The sequence below is a fragment of the Danaus plexippus genome, chromosome 6, assembly GCF_018135715.1.
Source record: "Danaus plexippus chromosome 6, MEX_DaPlex, whole genome shotgun sequence".
NCBI classification, from domain to species: domain Eukaryota; kingdom Metazoa; phylum Arthropoda; class Insecta; order Lepidoptera; family Nymphalidae; genus Danaus; species Danaus plexippus.
The window spans coordinates 8,032,551-8,057,134 of record NC_083540.1 but is presented as its reverse complement, the minus strand read 5'-3'; the positions used below and the strand labels follow the sequence as shown (position 1 = coordinate 8,057,134).

At 32.6% G+C, this 24,584-nt stretch overlaps 1 protein-coding gene across 1 annotated transcript; it reads left to right on the top strand.

Annotated features, from left to right (window-relative positions):
• Positions 1-1,819: 1,819 nt before the first annotated feature.
• LOC116778750 (dynein beta chain, ciliary) lies at positions 1,820-23,801 on the top strand. The gene is made up of 66 exons (XM_061529614.1): positions 1,820-2,132; positions 2,213-2,370; positions 2,441-2,663; positions 2,791-2,943; positions 3,216-3,427; positions 3,513-4,028; positions 4,111-4,221; positions 4,291-4,445; positions 4,852-5,041; positions 5,249-5,510; positions 5,828-5,976; positions 6,066-6,277; positions 6,379-6,664; positions 6,747-7,025; positions 7,187-7,322; positions 7,527-7,708; positions 7,780-7,938; positions 8,102-8,275; positions 8,383-8,528; positions 8,600-8,726; positions 9,067-9,096; positions 9,326-9,571; positions 9,639-9,863; positions 10,191-10,417; positions 10,503-10,644; positions 10,745-11,157; positions 11,337-11,472; positions 11,546-11,680; positions 12,328-12,458; positions 12,532-12,865; positions 12,935-13,647; positions 13,725-14,026; positions 14,106-14,260; positions 14,323-14,459; positions 14,540-15,006; positions 15,277-15,392; positions 15,459-15,620; positions 15,713-15,912; positions 16,021-16,177; positions 16,257-16,445; positions 16,527-16,766; positions 16,833-17,023; positions 17,199-17,368; positions 17,451-17,713; positions 17,823-17,943; positions 18,015-18,190; positions 18,305-18,474; positions 18,593-18,731; positions 18,837-19,001; positions 19,129-19,322; positions 19,394-19,763; positions 19,833-19,973; positions 20,040-20,210; positions 20,311-20,547; positions 20,625-20,704; positions 20,773-21,049; positions 21,130-21,321; positions 21,408-21,579; positions 21,642-21,817; positions 21,891-22,133; positions 22,210-22,392; positions 22,458-22,517; positions 22,586-22,699; positions 22,771-22,919; positions 23,022-23,169; positions 23,640-23,801. The coding sequence occupies exons 1-66, from the start codon at positions 1,820-1,822 to the stop codon at positions 23,799-23,801; spliced, it is 13,464 nt and encodes a 4,487-aa protein (XP_061385598.1).
• Positions 23,802-24,584: the final 783 nt, after the last annotated feature.

Here is a 24,584-nt window from a genome sequence, read left to right as displayed (position 1 = left end):
ATCTAAGACCTTCGCGAGCATTCATTTAAATTAAACTAATATATTTCGACAAGATCTCTGAACGTGTTGCTGCAAAGTCACCGAAACGTCGGGAGTATAGTTTTGAAAACAATAAAATACGCGCAGTTATATGAAAAATATTAGTTTTATTTAAACATTAAGAAGTATTGATTTTAATAAAGGCGTTTGTTTAATTATATCTTATATTTTTTAAAATGTACGAAACAACAGATTTAAAATATTAAAAGTGCTGCCAGTAGTTCTAATAGCGTTTGGTTTTGAGACGTCTAAAGAGCAAAAGCACGCCTGGAAAGGAACCAAAAACGGGAAATTTTAATAAAAACTAGACATTTCGCAAAACACCTCACTTAAGAAATATTTCCGAGCATAATTCGAATTTTGATATCTCGGAGCATAAAGAGTTTTATAATAATATAAATACTTAATATTTATTTAAAACTTCTTGTAATGAAATGATTAACAAAAGACTTAGAATTTATAATTCATTTTTACTCGAATAATAAAGTACTTATAATCTATTAGTTTATGGAATAGGCAATGTATAATGCGATAATAGCGCAAATGTTTTAAGACTCTTTTTCCTGTTTTAATCAAAACTATTGATTTTTTATATAAAGGAATAAAGAATTGTTAATTTTTATTTCTCAACCAACTTTGAAAATCCCTACCAATTTGGATTGTCTTTTATTTGTTGACATACAACCTTCATTGTTTTGATTTAAAGGACTTTTTATTTAATACATATTTATGTTATTTACTTATGTAATACTGGCAAAATGATTAATAATTATCTGCAGATAAAGATACCTACTCAAACGCTGATTGTAGTAAACTTTAAATGTACGTCAATCTATAAATAGGAGAGACAATATGTAATACAGTTGATCAACATAATAAAATTTTTGGTATCATAAAGAAAATATCATTGACTTATAAAGAATGCGATTTCAATGTGAATATAAAATAAATGTTTGAGAAGGAAGGTTTCAATAAATAAAATATTAAGTTAATTAATATTATTAAAAAATTATATCCACAACGATATAAAACTTTGACTTTCAATGTCATAATTTAATGCTTTTATTGTCTTTTAGAATCGTATATATTTGTATTTTACTCTTGGATTAATATCTTTATTTGGGTTTTAAATCAAACAAATATTAATTAAATATTCCTACTAAATAAAGTGTCACAACAGAAAGTTTTAAATAGGCCTATGATTATGTAACGCCAACATTTACAAGGCAATGCCATAAATCGTAATTTCTTATGACTTGGGCAGATATGATTGCGACAGGTGACCTTATTCGCGACGTCGCGAGTGTCATCTGCTGTTGGGCGGAACTGCCTGTGCCTGGTACTCGCCTTTAAAAGTACAACGCAAATGTAGCGTCCGTAAGAAAAATATTTAATCCTTAAGTAATTAATGGTTATGATTTATAAAATTCATAGTATTGCTTATGGCATACTATTTATTTTTGCATTCCCTTCTGTTTCTCGTATATATTATTTATTATTGAAATATAAAATATAAATATATATCTAGCAACTACTATTACTAATATATGTTTCTATGTCAACATTTTTACACTGACTCTACACCTTATTCTATTTCGGTAAGAAAGCTGATGGCTCGTTACAAAGGAGACATCGTTTTGTAATGACCTACCATTGTATTTGCGTGACATGCCTTCTAGCTGCCTCTGTTCACTTCACTATATCCTCGATCTGCGACTTAGCGTTACTTCCACAGAGATACTTCTATTGAGAAAATGGGTCAGCTGTGATATTCAAAAAAATGGATCAACCCGGCCCTTCTACTACCAATCAAGATCCTAGAATTGATTTTATCGGTTCCTATGTAGTGAAAACTTTAAAATTGAAACCTGAAAAATGGATGCGTGTGTTAAGCATAGAGGAACACAGATCGACTCTTAAAGATTTCTTAGATAAACCTCATCCGATTCTCCTAGTAGTTGTTCTTACTCACGCTGCCCAATTAGTGCCAGTTATATCATTCCCATGTTATCTAAAAAACAAAGCTGTTTTTTTTGTAAAGAAGCGACCCGACGTTGTACCCAAAGAAAGATGCGCAGAAATGGTAATTTTCGGTGAGTGCCATAAAGATTAAATTAACTAAATATTCATTTTTTTTATTATGTGAAATAATAAAAATTTTATAACTGTCCAGGAGATTTAGCTCCAAGATTAATAGATGAACTGGCAGCTCTGGTGGATGAAGTGTTCGTACCAATGCTCTCAAATCCACTTAATCATGAGGGATGGCCTCTTGTAGTCTCTCAAGACATATTGAAACAGATACATAATCTGAAAAGCACTGTTTACGAGGTTAGTTGACGATCTTAAAATATACGTAAAACACAATGCCTTTTTTGTAAACTAAGTCATCTGTGTCCAGGTAAAAGGGAAGGTAAATGGTCAAACTGTATTACCCATGCCCGTCGGAGTTGAACTAGTTTATGAAGCGGAAAAAGGCCTGTTACGAGGAGAAGAAGTAGATCTGTACCTCAAAAGTGCGATTGAAGGCGTTGTTATAAAATGGGCTCAGCAGATTAATGACGTCATGATGGAAGACTCTTCTCAGGCTTTTGAAAATGGCCAAAATCCATTGCCAGCTGTTGGTTCGTAAAGATACTACAGAATTCTCATTACAATCTTCGAATCTTTAAAATTGAACTCATATACTTTAACTTTTGACTCGGTGAGTATAAAGGGAATTATAATAATTATGCAATATATTTTCTGCAGAACTTGCCTTTTGGAAGTCACGTTTAAGTAATTTAAATTATATTTATGATCAACTCCGTACCGATCGAGTTCGTTGCATGGCCGTCATTCTGGAAAAAACGACATCTGCCTATTATCCTTGCTTCAGTCGCCTGTTTAAAAATATAGTGTCAGGTAAAGCAATTTCTGTGCTATCTTCATAACAGATATTAGAATGAATGAAACTAATATTTTTCGGATTACTGCACGTATTAAAATACGATAAATATTTTAAAAACTACACACCCCTGACGTTCCGGTTATTTGCAGAAACTGTTATCACGGTTTTTCTCGATTTAAATTAATATTCGTGAAAGTCTTAGATGGCATTAGATATAAGAATGAATTTATTAAAAATATACAAAGTTAAAATACACGCGGTAATTCGAAATATTTTATTTTTTAAGCACTGGCTGAGGCTCGTGAAATAGACTTATATTTAAAGACTCTAGAAAAACACTTTCAAGCTTTAGAAGACACAGATTTTACTGAGAGTCAGCCATTGTTCCGGCCTTTATTTCACATTATTTGTATGGTGTGGAGGGACTCTAAATATTATTGTAGTTCTTCAAAACTTATGGTTCTCATTAAACAGATATGTAATTTACTTATTCATCAGGTCAGTAGGTATTATTTCTGGTGAATATTGTAACTGTCGTAAAATCATATTGTCGGACTATAATAAAATATTTCAAATATTTTAGGCAAAGAAATGTCTTGACCCGAGCACTCTATTTCATAGCGACATAGATGAAGCAAGACAAAGGATTCAACTTACTATTGATATACTAAAAAATTTTAGAAGCACTTTCGATTACTTCAAAGAAAGGTTGCCGAAATATTTCGTGGATAGAGCAGTAATCCCCTGGACGTTCCACCCAAACGTTGTTTTCGAAAGAATGAATAAATTTCTAGATAGGCTGAACACTATCCAGTGGTTTTTCAAAACAGTACTTGAATTCCAAAAATTGGAGAAAATTGAAATTGGTGGTATGAAAGGTCGCGTCCTGGGAGGACAAATAAGAGATATCTCTGCTGAGTTCGATGCATATTTTCACAGTTTTGCATCAAAATCGTATGATGTTTTGGACCCTGACGACGATACATTTAATGAGGATTTTAAAGTATTCCAGGAAAATATTATTGACTTAGATTTAAAATTGTCTACCGTCTTGGTCGAGTCTTTCGATAATTGCTCTACTCTGGAAGGGATTTTTAAGGTTATTTCTATTTGTAGTTTCTTTTATTATTGATATTTAAGTATGATCTGTTTAGTATAAAGTAATATCAATATTTTTGCAGTTGATTGATATTGTCGGCTCTGTGTTGGACAGACCTCTTATCAGTAACGAATTCACGGCAAAATATGTCGAAATAATTGCTATGCTGGACGAAGAAATAAATATATGTGAGGTATGACTTCTGTCTGTAAAGGATACATAGGAAACAGATTCTTTGCTATATAAAGCATATTCTTTCTAGGAACTTTTTAAGGAGCAATGCCATCGTCTTCAGAAATATGGTCATATGGAAATTGACGCGTTTTTTCCTCCAATCGCTGGCGGCCTATTGTATATGACCACATTAGCTATGAGAGTGACGAAACCAGTTTCGTGCTTTAAAAATTTACAGCATCCGTGAGTTGAAAATATGAAGTAATTTCGTCTCCTGATATAATTTTCAATCAATTGTAAATTCACTTTAGCATTGTCCATTTTTAACATTCATCATAAAATGTAGATAAATGTTTTGTATATTGAGAAATATGTAACTGAATTATTATAGTAGGTATCCTTTTATATTAATTTATTGCAAGAGTGCGTCGACGTGGAGTCTGTTAGCCTGTAGCTGGCTTTCGCAATTTGCCGCACCCGTGCTTATTGGGTGGGGCAAATTGCGAAAGCTGATTATTTGGCTAATTTTCGTCTGAAATCAGTAAGGATTACATAATTATTAATTGGTTACCTTATATTGCATTGATAATATTCTCTTAAAAAAAAATAAGATGTAATATAGTAAAGTGTTCCTGTTTTAAATTTGAAGGATAAAAGAAAACGAAGACGCTGTTAAATTATTCGACAGATATGATCATTTGATGAAAGATATCACAGATTTTAAGCGGAAATACTTTAATGAGTGGACGGTTACAATCCCAAAGATAATCGAACTCAACACAAATAACACAATACTTGCACGCCAAGGGTCGGACCTTGTCCTGAACTTCAGTCCTGAGGTATCAATTAACTTTATATATCAGGAAAATAAAAATATTTTCATATTAATCTGCTTACTTGTCTATTATTATAGGCTTTAACTTTAATATTACTATTTTTGAACTTTACTTTTAAAGTCATCTTTAAATAAAAATATCAACAATTGATTTATTTGTTTATTTACTATTTATTCCGTATCACAAAACAAAAAACTAAATAAATTTTAGATATTAGAACTCATGAAAGAAGTACATCATCTACGTAACAACAACGATTTTAAACAAGATTTGCCGTCGGAATGTCTGGAGTTATTTGGTAAACAAGAAACGTACAGACAATACCGCATCAACCTTGGCATAACTATCGACTGGTACAATCAAATAAGGAAGAATAGTCAGAAAGTGGAATTTGATTTAGTCGAAGACGAGATTAAGGCTATAGACGAGAGAATTGAAATGGCACAGAATGAGCTGAACTGGAACTCTAAAGGTTCTTAAATATAATATAAATATTCATACCTATAAATCTTTGGTCACTGCTGTTGTTTAGAGACAGTCTAATTTGTTTCTTTAAATTACTGACAGTAACGTTGAAATATCTTTAATTTAACGAAATGTCAAAATGAAAAAAAAAGTGGTTGTTAGAAATAAAGACTTATCGAATTTACCTGTGGAACACACGTTTTTAGCATATTTAAATGTGTAAAATAAAAGATTAGCTTGTTTTCAGGCACTTTAGAATTATCAATAACTGATGCCATTGGACTTGTATATTTTACTTTAATTGTAAATATCTCTTGATTACAGATTTATGGAACTACCTACAGGAATTGCATCGCTTGGTCGGTAATTTATATGATCGTATGTCAAAAATACAAGATAACTTAAAAGAAATAAAAACTATTATGAAGTCGTGGGCGTCACAGCCATTATTTGAAAGAAAAGACGGAAAAAAGGTTAGTTAGCTAGTAACTTCCATCTCAGTAAAAATCCTTATAAACATCCAATTCGGGAAAAATATATAACCTTTAAAATTCTACTCTAGGATACATTACTTAATCTTGATGATTGGCAAGAACTGACAAACAGGCGATACAGCGAAATGCAGGATACCGCTGGACGCATTAACGTTCTCATTAAAGAAAATATGGAATTATTCAATATGCAAGATAATCAAGACAGTGACATTTGGTTATCGTATGTTTCTTTTATAGATGGACTGATTGAAGAGACACTATTTAAAGCAATTGCTTGCAGGTAATATGAATTTCTGGTTGGGAAGTCTGTATTAATTTCGTTATAAACAAATATTGAACTGTTTTGAGATTGTTAACAATTGTACATATTATAAATTTTAGTCTCGGATATATTACTGAACATATGAATCCTAAAAATAAACTTGCACCATTATTTGAGGCTCAGTTAGAACTACTAGAGCCGGATATGGTGTTCTGTCCTAGCTTAGACCCCAACGAGGAAAATGGGTTCATGTCTATGATTAATAAATTAATCCAAGACATTCTTAAAATGTCGACTCTCATACAAAGAATAGATCCGACCAAAAAAGATTCATACGAGACACAAATTATTGGCCATCAAGATGTTATAGAAATGAAGGAGGAAATACTTAATGGAATAGAAAGGGTAATTAACGTTTTCCTGACAATTTGCTTTAATATAAAAAGTGCTTTCCGATAGATAACATGTTTAATTTTGATTATTTAAGGTTATAGAAGAGGCAAACGACTTTTGTAAGACTTTTGAAAATTATTCCTACTTGTGGCTTGAAGAACGTGATGCTATAATGGAGATATTTTTGACATACGGTAGGATATTAACCCCAGAAGAAATAGATCGAATAGGTTCAGAAGACAAAGAAATAATTCAACCAACGCCGTGCGCCCCTAAAATGGAAGCTTTCAGGGAACAAATTGATCATTATGAGAATCTCTTTATGGATATTGAAGAGATGGATTCACATAAAGTGTTTAATTCGTGGTTTCAGGTATAAAATAAAAATAAGGTATAAAATTATTTGTTTTTAGTAATCATACGTAGGTACTTTTAATGTTATAGATTTCATTGCTACTGTGACCATTTACCAGCAAACACAATTTCTTCTCGTCTGTCATCTGACGTCTAAATATTAACCAGTTTTTTATTTAGGTTGATATAAGACCATTCCGACAAGCACTCCTAAATACAGTCCGTAAGTGGGGAAACATGTACAAAGAGCACTTGGTTGAAAATGTAACATCCAGCCTCAGTGATCTTGGTAATTTTATTCGAAAAGCCGATGAGGGTGAGTATCAGTTTAAATAAATATTCTTATTTATTATTCTTAAACCGTATTGCAACATCGATAGGAATATATTCTATATGAGTAAGATCTAAAGCAATATGAAACAAAAGTGTCATAACTATTGAATGACTGAAATAATATTATTATGGGCACACATTTCAATAATCACAGATAATACAACAAAAATGAGCATATTTTATTTAGGGCTTCTCCAGCCTGTACCTGAAGGAGAATATGAAGCGTTGGTATCTGTAATGGGATATTTGATGAATGTCAAGGATCGCACATTGACCACTGATGACATGTTTCAACCACTGACTGAAACTATAGAACTCTTGAAATTTTATGACATGGATATACCAGAAGAAGTCAATGTCCTGCTACAAGTATGTATATAAATCATAAAGGTTGATTTTCGTAGTATCAAAATTATTAATCAAGATGTTTTCTATTCAAGGAATTACCGGAACAATGGCAGGCTACAAAGAAATTAGCCATAACAGTGAAGCAACAGGTAGCACCTCTTCAAGCCGCTGAAGTTGCTGGTATAAGAAAGAAAATTTCGACTTTTGACTCTCATGTAACGTACTATAGAGAGGTTTTTAAGAAGTACGATGTGAGTTTAATTTTTATATTTAAAAACTTTTGCTAATAACAATAAAGTTACCATAAGGATCACAAATATTTGCTGTTGGACTGTTGGATATTATAGACAATATTATACTAACAAGTTCCACTTATTTATTAAATTTAATTTGTTTTAAAATATTTTATAACAGTTCTTCAAATACGAATGTGATGAGCCCTACCTCGTTATGTCCAGAGTTGACATGGAAATGCTAAATTTAGAAGACGAAATGAAAGGTATACAAGAATCGGGTTCACTGTTTGAAGTAAATGTACCAGAGTTTAAGTTACTAAAACAATGTAGAAAGGAATTACGAATGCTTAAGGTAAGACCAGGTTTGTAATTTTGAAGTTAGTGCTTTCGAACTGGTCTAAGGTGTATTATATGTCCATTGCCTATAGTTTACAATAGTTTGTAAAAAATCTATTTTAGCAATTGTGGGATTACGTGTATATCGTCAGAACAAGTATTGAGGATTGGAAGACGACGCCTTGGCGGAAAATTGATGTCGAGAACATGGATATTGAATGCAAGAAATTCGCCAAAGAAATAAGATTACTAGACAAAGAGATGAGAAGGCAATTTTAAGAAACGTCCACCAAATAAGTGTTAATTAATTTCTTGTTCTTATGACTTAATTTAATTTCAGTTGGGATACTTATATTAATTTAGAAGCAACTGTAAAAAATATGCTCACATCTTTAAGGGCTGTAGCAGAATTGCAAAATCCTGCGATAAGAGAAAGACACTGGGATCAACTAATGAGAACAACTAAGGTGAAAGATAATAAAAAAATATGTTGTATCTAAAAATTGTAAATATTATGTGTTAATATAATTGTATAAATTATAAAACTGCGTGTAAAATATGCTGTTATGTGGACTTGCACGTCACCAATACATATTCAAAATTTATTATTTTTAATAATTTGTATATAATATCTGTTGTTGTGCATCTATGCATGATCTGTTTTGGTGTTGTGTTTTTGTTTGCTAACCTATCTAAATAAATACGAAACATAATAAAATTTGTAAATATTTTAAACAATATAAATAAACATTATGCGTGTGAATTAAATGGCTCCGGTAAGAATGTAAATACGTTTATAATTCACAGAGCTTAGCTGCCTTGCCACCCGAACTCACAGTAAGTATGATAAATATGTGAATAGATATAAAAACTATTATAAAAATGCAATTTTTACAAAAGCTTGAGCAATGTGAATTAATTATGTATAATAATTGAATAACTCCTTCAAAATTTAAGGCACAAAAGCACCGTTCAAATTAAAATATTGGTTAACTATGACACATAGAAGAAATGTTAGTGTTTGCTTGTTTTTTATTTAGTATAAAATTGTTATATTCTGAAACAGGTAAGAATTGTAATGGATGCTAACACAACTTTAGCTGATTTGCTAGCATTAAACTTACACGAGTTCGAAGAAGAAGTGAAAAATATTGTCGATAAAGCGGTCAAAGAAATGTCCATGGAAAAAATTCTTAAAGATCTCAACGTAACATGGAGCGGAATGGAATTTGAACAAGAAGTGCACACAAGAACTGGCTGTGTTTTGTTAAGAGCCAGTGAAGAGCTCATAGAAACGCTTGAAGAGAATCAGGTGGATCTCATTTTGATAGAACACTCATTTCCTTAAAAATGTATATATATTACTTTTGATTTTTCAGGTACAATTACAAAATCTGATAACATCTAAGTTTATTGCACATTTCTTAGAAGAGGTCTCGGGCTGGCAGCAAAAGTTGTCTATAGCAGATCAAGTCATTACAGTTTGGTTCGAAGTTCAAAGGACTTGGACTCACTTAGAAAGTATCTTTATGAGTTCGGAGGACATAAGGAAACAATTGCCAGATGATTCTGCTAGATTTGACAGAATAGATGCTGAATTCAAGGTAAGCAACATTTTCGTTTTATGATATAGTTATAGTGTGTTATCGTTCGTATTTAGGTAGTCATTAGGTTAAATGTAGAATATTTTTTTAAGGAAACAAGAAGTTAAAGAAAACAGTGCGGCTATAATAACAAATTTGTATTTTGTAGAGAGTATGTTTTTATTATGTTAAATAAATAAGCCCTTCTATTAGCAACTAGCATGTTTGCAGTTTTTCCCTATGACTGTAATACGAAACGCTACATGTGAATTCGAGATTCAAATTATAAGATCTATATTAAAACATCCCGTTTAAACGTTTATTTCAAATTGTATACCTATTTTAAAGATTTTATCAAGAGACATGGCAAAAACCCCGAATGTTGTTAAGGGGACAAATAAAGAGGGACTTGTAGGCATTCTGGACAGTTTACAAAAAGATTTAGTGATATGCGAAAAGGCTCTCGCCGAATATTTGGAAACGAAAAGACTGGCGTTTCCAAGATTCTACTTTGTATCATCAGCAGATCTTTTGGATATTTTATCGAACGGTAATCAGGCAGAATTAGTCATCAGGTACTTATAAAAAAAAAATATATAATTTAACATATTTTTAAATAACATATTGTATGTGGTTATAATTAAAATATTGCTTTTGCAGACATTTAACAAAATTATTTGATTCCATTGCTAAACTTCAATTTATTGAGAGTGAGAAACCTGGAGAAAAGACCGCTTCAGGAATGATAGCAAAAGATGGGGAGCTTGTTACTTTTCAAGGTCTTTGTGACTGCACTGGACCAGTAAGTAAAAAATCTATTACTTTTCTAGAAAAGTAAATCTTAATGTATGTATATAGATATGTTTTGTTTGGGTTTAATATGAAATTAAAAACGGTTATAGGTCGAAATTTGGCTGAATCGTTTACAAGACATAATGAGATCGTCAATTCGTCAATATTTTGGAGAAGCGATTGTATCTTATGAAGAAAAGTCACGTGAACAATGGCTTTTCGACTTTATGGCTCAGGTGTCTCTATGTTGTACACAAATTTGGTGGACATCTGAAGTTAATATTGCATTTGGTAGATTAGAAGAAGGTTATGACAATGCACTTAAAGATTACTACAAAAAGCAACTGTCTCAACTTAGTACGTTAATAACGCTATTAATTGGAGAGCTCAGCAAGCAAGATCGACAAAAGATCATGACAATTTGTACCATAGATGTCCATTCAAGAGATGTTGTCAGCAAGTTGATCCAGGGGAAAGTTGAATCAGGATCTGCGTTTCAATGGCAATCTCAATTAAGACACAGGTTCTAAAAAGCCCAGTAATAATAAGCACCTTCACCTTCATTAAGGTCAATTCATATCGTTTTCATGACTTTTTTTACCATTTACTCATAAAATTACTTAATACTATTAATTGATATCAACTTAAAGCAGTGAAATTACTTCATACTTGCGTTAAAGTTGTATAAATTATAATTTTCAGGTGGGGCGAAAAAGAACTTCATTGTTTTGCAAACATTTGCGATGCTCAGTTTACATACAGTTATGAATATTTAGGAAATACACCAAGATTAGTAATAACCCCTCTTACTGATCGTTGTTATATAACATTAACTCAGGTAAAAAGTTCTAAAAACTATTTTTTGTTAATTTTTCTTGAAAAAAAAGTTTTTCAATCGTCATATTTAACAGTCTCTACATTTGATAATGGGTGGAGGACCTGCTGGCCCAGCTGGAACTGGGAAAACTGAAACCACAAAAGACTTAGGCAGAGCTTTGGGCATAATGGTTTATGTATTTAATTGTTCGGAACAGATGGATTACCAGGTATTTTATGTGAAATACATTAATGTGAATTATTAGTCTAATAATCATAATAAGATAACCACAAACAAGCGAGCAATAGGTTTTTTGAGAGATGGTACTGGGGTTATAAAATCAAACGTCAAGCCTTACTCTAATTCCTTAAAGTGCTTCCGGATTGGACTATAGTGACGGAAACGTATGAGGATTAATATTAAATCACAGAGGATATTGTATTTGTGCGTTGGTATCCAAACGATAAATATTAAGTATTCGTGAATTTTAAAGCGCGTTGTGTTAATAGAGCTTATGGTTTCTTGGGAAACCAACATCCCCAAAGACTATGCCATCAAGGTCAATAAGTATTTGGAGTTCACTAACGAACGCTTTAAGAATAGGTTTGTCGGAGATTTGTACGCGGTGGAATAGGTAGCGAGAGGTATAACAGCTAAATATCTTTACAACCTATTAAAAGACTTGGGCTTGTTCAGAACTTACATAATAATAATTAACGAGCGGGCTGCTGAAATCTACACTTTGGTCGCAAGTCCCACGCACCTTTAATGCACTGTTAATGCTCCTCTCCATGCAACTCGATGGACCCGGCATGCACATGTTGTATCCATGGAGTACTGAATTTCATCTCTACACAATAAACAATATTATTTCAGTCTTGTGGAAATATTTATAAAGGCTTAGCTCAAACTGGTGCCTGGGGATGTTTCGATGAATTTAACCGAATTTCGGTTGAAGTACTTTCAGTAGTAGCAGTGCAAGTTAAATCTGTTCAAGATGCTATAAGGTTAATTTTTAAATTAATTACGTTTATGATGGAATTCCACCTGAATAGAATAATTTTTCTTAAATAATTTCAGGGATAAAAAAGATAAGTTTAATTTTATGGGAGAGATCATAGTTTTGGTTCCAACTGTGGGCATTTTCATTACAATGAATCCTGGATACGCAGGTAGAACTGAATTGCCAGAAAATTTAAAGGCTCTGTTTCGGCCATGTGCTATGGTGGTGCCTGATTTTGAGTTAATTTGTGAAATAATGTTAGTAGCGGAAGGTTTTCAGGATGCTAAAATATTAGCAAGGAAGTTTATCACTTTATATACCTTATGTAAGGAGTTATTATCAAAGCAAGATCATTATGATTGGGGTTTAAGAGCTATCAAATCGGTTTTGGTTGTTGCCGGTTCTTTAAAGGTAAATTAATCTCTATTTGATTTTTTTTTGTTAAAACTTTTTAATTACTTATTTTTAACCTTAAAAAAGAGAGGCGATCCTGGGAGACCAGAAGAAGAAGTGCTCATGAGAACTTTGCGTGATTTCAATATACCGAAGGTAGTTACTGATGACATGCCAGTATTCATGGGTTTAATTGGGGATTTATTCCCTGCTTTAGAAGTACCTAGAAAAAGAGATTTAGAATTCGAGAGAACAGTTAAACAAGCAGCTATGGATTTGCTTCTTCAACCAGAAGATAATTTTATACTGAAAGTAGTGCAATTAGAAGAACTGCTAGAAGTTAGACATTCCGTCTTTATTGTTGGCAATGCAGGTACTGGTAAAACTCAGGTTTGGAAAACTCTGTTTAAAACCTATCAAAATCTCAAGAAAAAACCACTGTTTAATGATTTAAATCCAAAAGCGGTAACGAACGACGAATTGTTTGGAATTATCAACCCCGCGACTAGAGAATGGAAAGATGGTTTATTTTCTGTAATCATGAGAGATCAAGCAAATATTGTTGGCGAGAATCCGAAATGGATAGTGTTAGATGGCGATATAGATCCGATGTGGATCGAGTCATTAAATACAGTAATGGATGACAATAAAATTTTAACTCTGGCAAGTAATGAGCGAATTGCACTAACACCGAGCATGAGACTGATGTTCGAAATATCAAATTTACGCACTGCCACACCCGCTACTGTTTCTCGAGCTGGTATTTTATATATCAATCCACAAGATTTGGGATGGAACCCGTAAGTAAACAGATTGTAAAAATTATAGAGCTATTTTACTTATACAGTTATATATTAATTATTTCAATTACTTTTAGATACGTAACCAGTTGGGTGGAAACTAGAAAGATTCCCGCTGAAAAATCGAACTTGGTTATTTTATTTGACAAATACATTCCTCCTTGTTTAGAAAATATTCGAAATAGATTTAAAAAAATAACTCCTATAGCAGATATGGCTCACATACAGATGCTTTGTCATCTATTGAGTTGTTTATTAGTTCCTGAAAACACTCCTCCAGATTGTCCAAAGGAATGGCATGACATATTTTTTGTATTTGCTTGCGTTTGGGCATTTGGGTCTGCTATGTTTCAAGATACAAATGTGGATTATAGGATTGGTAATTAATTTACTTATTTGATGACAAATGTGCTGATTAAAATTAAAATATCCTTTCAAAATGTTTTCGTCCATTTCAGAATTTTCAAAATGGTGGGTTAATGAATTTAAAACTGTTAAGTTTCCTGCTGGTGGTACCGTTTTTGACTATTATATTGATCTTGAAACGAAACAGTTTACACCTTGGACTGAAAAAATTACAAAATTTGAATTGGATAGCGATATACCTCTACAGGCAAGTATGAAATAAATTCATAAAGTTTTTAACTTTATTATTTTAATCATTGACATTTTTAGGCCGTATTAGTACCAACGGCTGAGACAATAAGAATTAGATTCTTCTTAGATCTCTTGATGAAAAATAAGCATCCCGTAATGTTAGTCGGAAGCGCTGGCTGTGGAAAGACAGTATTAGTGAACGAAAAGCTACAAGGGTAATTCAATAGTCTTTAATAAATATATATTTTTTTCCATGATGTTCACTTTGTATTAAATTTAAACTTTCTAATTCTAGACTTCCGGAAACGTATGCTATTCAATCAATTCCATTTAATTTTTATACAACTTCAGAGATGCTGCAAAAGATTCTTGAGAAACCACTTGAAAAGAAGGCAGGAAGAAATTATGGTCCGCCCGGAAATAAGACTCTAATTTACTTTATTGACGATATGAACATGCCTGAAGTCGATCCTTACGGCACTGTACAACCACACACAATAATACGACAGCATTTAGATTATAACCATTGGTATGACAGAACCAAACTCACGTTGAAAGACATCCATAATACTCAATACGTTTCGTGTATGAATCCGACATCTGGTAGTTTTACAATTAATCCGAGACTTCAGCGACATTTTTGTGTGTTTGCTATTAGTTTTCCTAATATAGAGGCTTTAAATAATATCTATCACAACATACTCAGTCAGCATCTGATAAATCCAGAGTTAAGGATAAATGCCCAAATTGCAAAGATTTCAAGTAAGTTACGTACGAGTGTTGAAAATAGTCATACATACATTATTGTTATTGTTCTCAAAGCACCATATAATGATTATGACTACACGCTGCTTATCTATATATATATATAGAAAACAAATTAAATTTTATAGGAAAACCATGTAATTGAGTCCTTGCTCCATTTAACTGAATCCTCGTGACGTAACTGTGGGCTTAATTATTGACTTAATGTATTGATTTGCCTATACCTGCCGTAAAAAATCTCAAATTAACTTCTGACTCATGTTACAGAAAATGTGGTGGCCGCATCAATAGCTTTACATAATAAAGTCTCGCAGGTATTCTTACCAACGGCTATTAAATTTCATTATATATTTAACTTGAGAGATTTATCAAACGTATTTCAGGTAAGGTAAAAAAAAAAACGAAACGTTAAAATCTAAAGAATATTGGCTGATAATGTTATATTTTAGGGATTTCTATTCAGTACAAATGAATGCTTAGTAAATCCGTCGGATTTAATACGTCTTTGGTTACACGAAACTCACAGAGTCTATGGGGATAAACTAACAGAGGACAAAGATATTGATGCATTCCTGAAAATGCAAGTTGATCTTTGTAAGAAAAATTTTGAGGTTAGTTCACAAACATAATCCAATAAATGGTACTCAAAGAATTAAGAAACACGTTTTAACAATTTGTAAAAACTATATTTCATATTACATAGGATATTGATGAAGGAGCAGTGTTTGAACGTCCAAATATTTATTGTCATTTTGCGGGAGGAATTGGAGAGCCAAAATATATGCCTGTAGCGTCATGGGTACAACTTAATAGACTGCTTACTGAGGCGCTTTCTAGTTACAATGACCTTATTGCAGCTATGAATCTTGTTTTGTTTGAAGATGCTATGATGCACATATGCAGGTATTGGTATAGAAAAAATTAATCATGTTAACTTAAGTAATCAAAAAACTCATAAGATTAATAATTATCGGTATATTGCTAATGTTAGTATTAAAATATTTTATTTAGAATAAGTCGAATACTTGAAAGTCCTCGGGGGAGTGCGCTTCTAGTTGGCGTTGGTGGCTCTGGAAAACAGTCGTTATCTCGTTTAGCAGCTTTTATCTCCAGCTTGGAGGTATCTCAAATTCAACTTAAGAAGGGATATGGCGTATCCGATCTGAAGGTAATATGAAAAATATACAGAATTTTTTACTTTGTATCAGTTTCAATTTAAAATAAGGTAAATACGCATTTCTTTCTAGAATGAACTTTCCAGTTTGTATATAAAAACCGGTCTTAAAAATGTTGGTATTATGTTCCTGATGACTGATGCTCAAGTAGCCAATGAACAATTTTTGGTTTTAATAAACGATTTGTTAGCCTCCGGTGAAGTAGGTGATTTGTTCCCCGATGACGACATGGAGAATATTATTGCTGGTGTTAGAAATGAGGTACATAAATTAAAAATTTCCTTAAAACCCTTGAATTATTATTAATTCAATATTTAAATTCTTTTAATATTTTATTTTTAGGTTAAAGGTGCTGGTCTTCCGGATACTCGAGAAATTTGTTGGAAATTCTTTATAGATCGTGTTCGTAAGCAACTCAAGGTTGTATTGTGCTTTTCGCCGGTGGGATCTACATTAAGAGTAAGATCTAGGAAGTTCCCGGCGTTGATAAATTGTACATCAATAAATTGGTTCCACGAATGGCCTCAAGAAGCTTTGGTCTCTGTATCCATGAGATTTTTAGAAGAATTATCGGTTTTACCGGTATGTTATACTATACGTTAAGAATATATCCATGTTGAATAGAATTTAAAGAAATTTCTATTTCAGATAACTTTAAGAGATTCTGTATCAAGGTTTATGGCGTATGTACACACTTCCGTAAATACTATATCTAAAGCTTATCTTTCAAACGAGAGGAGATACAATTATACAACACCGAAGAGTTATCTAGAACAGATAAGTTTGTATGCAAAATTAGTCAGCCAAAAAACGGATGAACTTAGAGCAAAAATAACCAGGTATGTAACGCATTATGTTCTTCATTTACCTTGTATTTATATAATATATAAAAATAGTAAATTGTCAATTGAAAAAAAAAATAGCAGCACCTAATATAAAATTATCAGAAATGTAATAGCCTATAATTATTGTTAAGATTATATTAATGATGAATGGGAGGTATTAATTTATTAGATTAGAAAATGGTTTGGAAAAACTTCGTAGCACAGCTTCTCAGGTAGATCAGCTTAAAGCTAAACTGGCCATACAAGAAATAGAATTACAACAAAAAAATGAAGCTGCAGATAAACTTATAGAGATGGTGGGTATAGAGACTGCAAAAGTACAAAGTGAAAAAGCATTAGGTAAAGTAAAACATCCAATAAATTGGTAAATTCTTTAGTACTGACATTTTGGTAACTGTATAAAATATGTGTTTTGCTAAAGCTGACGAGGAGGAAGAAAGGGTTGCGGTAATTGCCGAGGAAGTGTCTAAAAAGCAAAAAGATTGTGAGGAAGACCTTATAAAGGCTGAACCAGCATTGGTGGCTGCTCAAGAGGCGTTGAATACTTTGAATAAAGCAAATCTGACCGAATTAAAGTCGTTTGGTTCTCCCCCTGGAGTAGTAACGAATGTAACAGCTGCTGTAATGGTTCTATTAGCTCCTGGAGGAAAAATTCCAAAGGATAGAAGTTGGAAGGCAGCCAAGGTAATTTAAGATTCATTAAGCATTCCCTAACTGAAAATTATAGGATAAGGAGCTGTTTTTTAAATATGTATGGAGATTTAGTCAATGTCGTGTGGATTACATGTTGTAGATTATGATGGCAAAGGTCGATGTATTTTTGGAACAATTAATCAATTATGATAAGGAAAACATTCACCCTGATGTCATAAAGGCGATACAACCATATTTAAAAGACTCCGAATTTGAGCCAGGTAAAAAATCATAACAATAATAATAGATATGGCGAAAAATTATCAAATCTCTTCTATAATTTAATTTTTAGAATTCGTTAAATCTAAGTCTGCTGCTGCAGCAGGCCTGTGTGCGTGGGTTATAAATATAATCAAGTTCTTTGAGGTATTTTGTGATGTCGAGCCAAAAAGAAAAGCTCTAGCTGCTGCAAATGCCGAATTAGCTGCAGCAACTGAAAAATTAAAAGCAATCAAATCTAAAGTTGCGGTGAGTATTAATAAAAACAAGAGATTATAACAGCTCGAATGTTTCTTTAAAATTCTTTCTTAATTTTTTCCTCGGTCTTTATGTAAGTAATGAAATGTTTTCATGGTGACATAGTCTCTAGAAGAACAACTTGCTGCGCTAACAGCTGACTTCGAAAAAGCAATTGCAGAAAAATTAAAATGTCAGCAAGAAGCAGACGCTACTAATAGAACGATTCAGCTCGCTAACCGTTTAGTTAATGGTTTGGCTAGTGAAAACGTTAGATGGGCCGATTCAGTTTCTATGTAAGTATTTATATAAAGCTTTTGTTTTACAAACGCTACTTAATAAATTTATGAGTGTAATAAACATTGTTTTTGTAATTGATCAGTTAAAATTTTAACGTGTTTTCTTGTTTTTAAGATTTATGCAACAAAGTACAACTCTACCGGGCGATGTCCTTCTTGTCTGTGCGTTTATCTCATACGTTGGATGTTTCACAAAACTGTACAGGTTGGATTTGCTCCATAAAAATTGGCTTACCTTCCTCAAAACTCTCGAAGTAAGTTATATTTAGTAAAAATAAATTTAATCATTGATAATTTACAAAAACTACACTGTTTTTAAATATCATAATACTTAATAAGCCTTCGTTTTTTTCATTCAGCCTCCCATACCGATAACGGAAGGAATTGATCCACTGACAATGCTAACTGATGATACAACCATTGCTATGTGGCACAACGAAGGACTGCCATCCGATCGCATGAGTACTGAAAATGCTACAATCCTTTCGAACTCTGATCGTTGGCCATTAATGATAGATCCACAGGTAAAATATATATCTACAAATATGAAATGAAATCTAGTTATTTTCTTCCCTTTAACTTTCCATATTGTAAATGTAACATATACCAAAAATCACAGTTATTAAGACAGAAAAATATTTTCTATCATAGTTACAAGGTGTAAAATGGATCAAACAAAAGTATGGTGATACCTTACGAGTGATTCGTTTAGGACAGAAAGGTTATTTGGATACTATAGAAAAGGCTATTATCAAAGGTGAAACGGTGTTATTAGAGAATATAGGAGAAACTGTAGATCCAGTGCTTGATCCGTTACTTGGACGTAATTTAATCAAAAAAGGAAGGTATGTATTTTCAAAATTTTTAACTATATATACTAAGGAGTATTATTTTGATTTAGTGGGTGATTTTTTAGGGCTATTAAAATCGGTGACAAAGAAATAGAATATAGTCCGAACTTTAGACTAATTTTACATACAAAGCTAGCAAATCCCCACTACAAGCCAGAGATGCAAGCTCAAACAACTTTAGTAAACTTCACTGTAACTCGCGACGGTCTAGAAGATCAACTTTTAGCAGAAGTTGTAAAAGCAGAGCGACCGGATTTAGAAGAACTAAAGGCGGAACTGACTAAACAACAAAATGAGTTCAAAATACAACTCAAAAAACTTGAAGACGATTTGCTTTCTCGGCTTTCATCTGCGGGTGAAAATATATTGGGGGATACAGCTTTAATAGAGAACTTAGAAATAACTAAAAAGACGGCAGCGGATATAGAAAAAAAAGTAATTGTTATGGTTTGCAACTTTAACCTGGTAAACATTTTTGTTTTATTTTTCATGTGTTTGTTTAAGGTAACTGAGGCCAAAGTCACATCACATCAAATTGATCAAGCTAGGGAGTTTTATAGACCAGCAGCTGCCAGAGCCTCACTTTTATATTTTATTTTGAACGATCTAAATAGTATAAATCCGATTTATCAATTTTCGCTCAAGGTGATTTTTATTATTTTCATTTAAAATGTTTACAATCGTTTGAAACGTTGCTAATGTAATTGGTAGGCTTTTAGTGTTGTTTTTCAAAAGGCAATATCAAGAGCTGAGCCCGCTGAAGAAGTCAGTCAAAGAATTAAAAATTTAATTGACTGCATAACATATTCAGTGTTTCAGTATACTTCAAGAGGTTTATTTGAATGCGATAAACTTATTTTTGCATCGCAGATGACTTTTCAGGTAAAAACATTCTCTAAGTAACTAAAGTATCTCTAACGACTAGTTTTAGTGAACTTGTTTATATTTCTATGGTTAAATATTAAAAAAAAAATTAATTTAGGTTCTTCTAATGAGCGAAGAAGTATCCCCAGCAGAATTAGATTTCTTCCTCCGTTTTCCGATAAAACCTCATGTAACAAGCCCAGTGGATTTTCTTTCTAATCATAGTTGGGGAGGAATTTGCTCCTTGGCTAGTAAAGATGAATTTAGAAATCTTGATAGAGATATAGAAACTTCGCCGAAAAGATGGAAAAAAATTGTTGAAATGGAATGTCCCGAAAGAGAGAAGTTCCCTCAAGTAAGTTTTGAATTCGACATATACTTAAATACTTAATACAATATATTTAAAATAAATCATAAAATTGGTATATTCAGGAATGGAAAAACAAAACTGCACTTCAGAGATTATGCATGTTAAGAGCATTGAGACCAGATAGAATGACTTATGCTGTGGCGTATGTATGACAAAATAGTGTATTTAAAATTGGTATTTACAGGTATGTCTCATTCTTTTATTTTCCAGAACTTACATTGAGGAGAAAATGGGTTCGAAATATGTTGAAAACAGGACCCTCGAATTTAGCAAATCATTTGAAGAAACCAGTCCTACCACACCAATATTTTTTATTCTATCGCCTGGTGTAAATCCTTTGAAAGATGTGGAAGCCCTGGGAAAAGCAATGGGTTTTACAACAGATTGTGGAAATTTTCATAATGTTTCATTAGGTCAAGGCCAAGAGATTGTAGCTGAACAAGCAATGGATGAGTCTCTTCAGAAAGGACATTGGGTTGTGCTGCAGGTATAAATACATTTTATGTTATTACATAAATAAAACATAAGATATGACATTTTAAAGATATTATATTGTTTATCTTTCAGAATATTCATCTGGTAAAGAAATGGCTTCCCAGTCTTGAAAAGAAAATGGAAAGTTTTGCAGGTGGTTGCCATCCTGACTTCCGTCTCTTTATGTCAGCCGAACCTGCTGCCACTCCTTCTGCACATATCATCCCACAGGGAATACTGGAGTCAAGCATCAAGATTACTAATGAACCTCCAACAGGAATGCAGGTACTTAGCATGTTTAATTAAATTGACATTTTACTTTTTATATTTATACCAAATAATAGATCGCAATGTGAATACTTTATTCGTAGGCAAATTTACATAAAGCACTCGATAATTTTAATCAAGAAACACTCGAAATGTGTGGCAAAGAAGCCGAGTTTAAGGCTATTCTTTTCGCTCTGTGTTATTTTCACGCCGTTGTCGCTGAGAGAAGAAAGTTTGGTCCTCAAGGGTGGAATAAAATATATCCATTCAATGTTGGTAAGTATATCTTTCTTTTATTTTAAATAATGGTTTAATAATTTAATGGAACTCTTTAATAGGTGACCTCACAATAAGTGTATTTGTATTATATAACTACTTGGAAGCTAACTCTAAAGTCCCTTGGGAAGACCTGAGGTACCTGTTCGGTGAAATAATGTATGGTGGTCACATAACAGATGACTGGGATAGACGATTGTGTAATGCTTACCTTGAAGAATTAATGCAACCAGACTTGGTGGGTCAATAATGTACATTTAATGTTTAATATGAATTTAGTTTATTACATCTGAGTTATATTTATTCGATAGGTTGATGGAGAACTTCAACTGGCTCCCGGTTTTCCAGCTCCACCAAACACGGATTATTTAGGTTATCACCAATACATAGAGGATGCAATGCCTCAAGAATCCCCATATTTATACGGTCTACACCCGAATGCAGAAATCGGATTTCTGACGACAACTTCTGAAAATTTATTTAGAACAATATTTGAAATGCAGCCAAGGGACGCTCAAGCATCCGGTGCTTCAACTGTAACTAGGGAAGATAAGGTAATAACAATATTTTTATTCTTTTATAAATTAATTCTAAATCAGACGTTAAAGAAAACAAAATATGTGCTTTTAGGTAAAGCAAATGCTAGATGAAGTAATGGAGAAATTACCTGAAGAATTTAATATGGTGGAGATAATGGGAAAAGTCGAGGAAAGGACACCTTATGTAATAGTCGCCTTCCAAGAGTGTGAGCGAATGAATCATTTGACTGGAGAAATGAAGCGATCCCTGAGAGAACTTGATTTGGGTTTAAAAGTATAGACCATAATGAAATATTCAAATAAATTAAGAACATGTTTGACGTTCTTGTATGATTGCAGGGTGAGTTAACGATTACGTCAGACATGGAAGAGTTAGAAAATGCACTATTCTTAGATCAGGTATGACATTATATAATATATTAATGAATTGAGAATTAAAACATAGTAATTATTTTTTAACGTTTCAGGTACCTGCTATATGGGCAAATAGAGCCTATCCTTCCCTTCTCGGTTTATCTGCATGGTTTGTGGATCTCCTTCTTCGTTTGCGTGAGTTGGAAACTTGGGCTACTGATTTTGTTGTAAGTACTAATTACACTTTTATCACTGAATTAAAAATATATATCTTTTTCATGCGTGATATTGTCTGCAGTTACCAATGTCTGTCTGGTTGGGTGGTTTCTTTAATCCCCAAAGTCTGTTAACTGCCATTATGCAGAGTACTGCTCGCCGCTACGAACTCCCACTAGACAAGATGTGTCTCCAATGCGATGTCACTAAGAAGATGAAAGAGGATTTCACGTACATATACACGCTTAAATTTAACTTTTTAATAAGATCAGATAAAGAAAGTAATATTATAAAGGATCAATGATATCTGACGAGCAAAACTGAATTTTGCAGTATAGCCGATACTCGTTGCGCGCCACGTGATGGAGCTTATGTTCATGGTCTTCTTATGGAAGGCGCTCGCTGGGATGTGCACGCTGGCATCATCATGGACTCCAGGCTTAAAGACCTATTCCCTCCCATGCCAGTTATCAACGTGCGGGTAGCTAATCTTTTTAAATAACTGTTCCTTTTACCCGATTTAGCGAAACTAGAAAAGGAGATATATTTACTCATCTTACTCTTTGTGCGTGGGTTGCTTACTAATGTTAATTTTTTTTTAATTCACTTGACAATGACGCAGTTTTAAGAGACCCTCCAGTGTAATAGGGGACTTCTTTTGACAGTAAACGAAGTTCTTTATTTGAATTTTGTTATTTGACTTAATATTTATATGAAAGTAGTTTATTTCTTTTCTGATAATGAAAATTTAAATCTAGAAAAAAATAAAACGCTTAAATTATATTAATATACCCATAAATATTTCATTACAAAATAATAGGATTGTACACATCATTTGTACAGGTTTAAAAATGCAACGAAAGCCAAAACAAACAACTAATATGTTCTTCGAATTTACACGTTCGAATGCTCGCTGTACGTTAAAAAGATTACTTCGCAAATAAATTTCAGGCAATAACCCAGGACAAACAGGACATGCGCAACATGTACGAGTGTCCCGTGTATAAGACCCGCACCCGGGGTCCGACGTATGTTTGGACCTTTAACCTCAAGACGAAAGACAAGCCCTCCAAGTGGACGCTCGCTGGCGTCGCCTTGTTACTACAGACATAAAACTGTTCCTAAGATTTATAGTCACTTATGAATATGTATATATATTTATATATGTATATATATATGTTTATATGGAAAATAATGTTTTTCCTGTATTAAAAAATGGGATTCTAAAAATTATATTATAGAAATAAATTTAAAGTATAATTCATTTTATTTTTCCAAATCATATAATATAATAAGTAGATTGAATTTAAACTTGTGACAAAAAATATATGTTTAATTCATATTAAATAAATATACGATGTGTCATCAAAAGTGATAATTTATTTCACGTGACGGTTTCTTGATGCTGTGGAATCAATTTGATTCGACCTTCTAACCTCGCGACTGTTAATATGATTCGTCCTTAATTTAATATATTACTGACGTAATCATATAATGCTATCTGTTACGTCACTTACTTTTCTGTCGATGTTATCATACGCGTTTATTTGATTTAATATATTGTTTAACGCAAAAAAATACAATGACTCACGACTATTTTACATATAATAACTTATAGGATGAAGTAACATTCACTAATTATCTTTGACAATTATTTATGTTTGCAAAAATATATTTTTTTTTACATCTCATTTATCAAATCAAAGTAAAAAGGAAGATTTCTTACGAATGCACGTTCCATGGTTACTTTAGAGCAAAACAAAGTAGTAAGCTTGTAAATGCTCAATTAATTAAATCTTTTAACTTTCCTAGTGGGCGCTATTTGCATTGGTACGTGTTTGTTTGCTGTCCTAGAGGCGAGTGGGCGGTCATTGAGTCGTTGAACAAATAAAATTA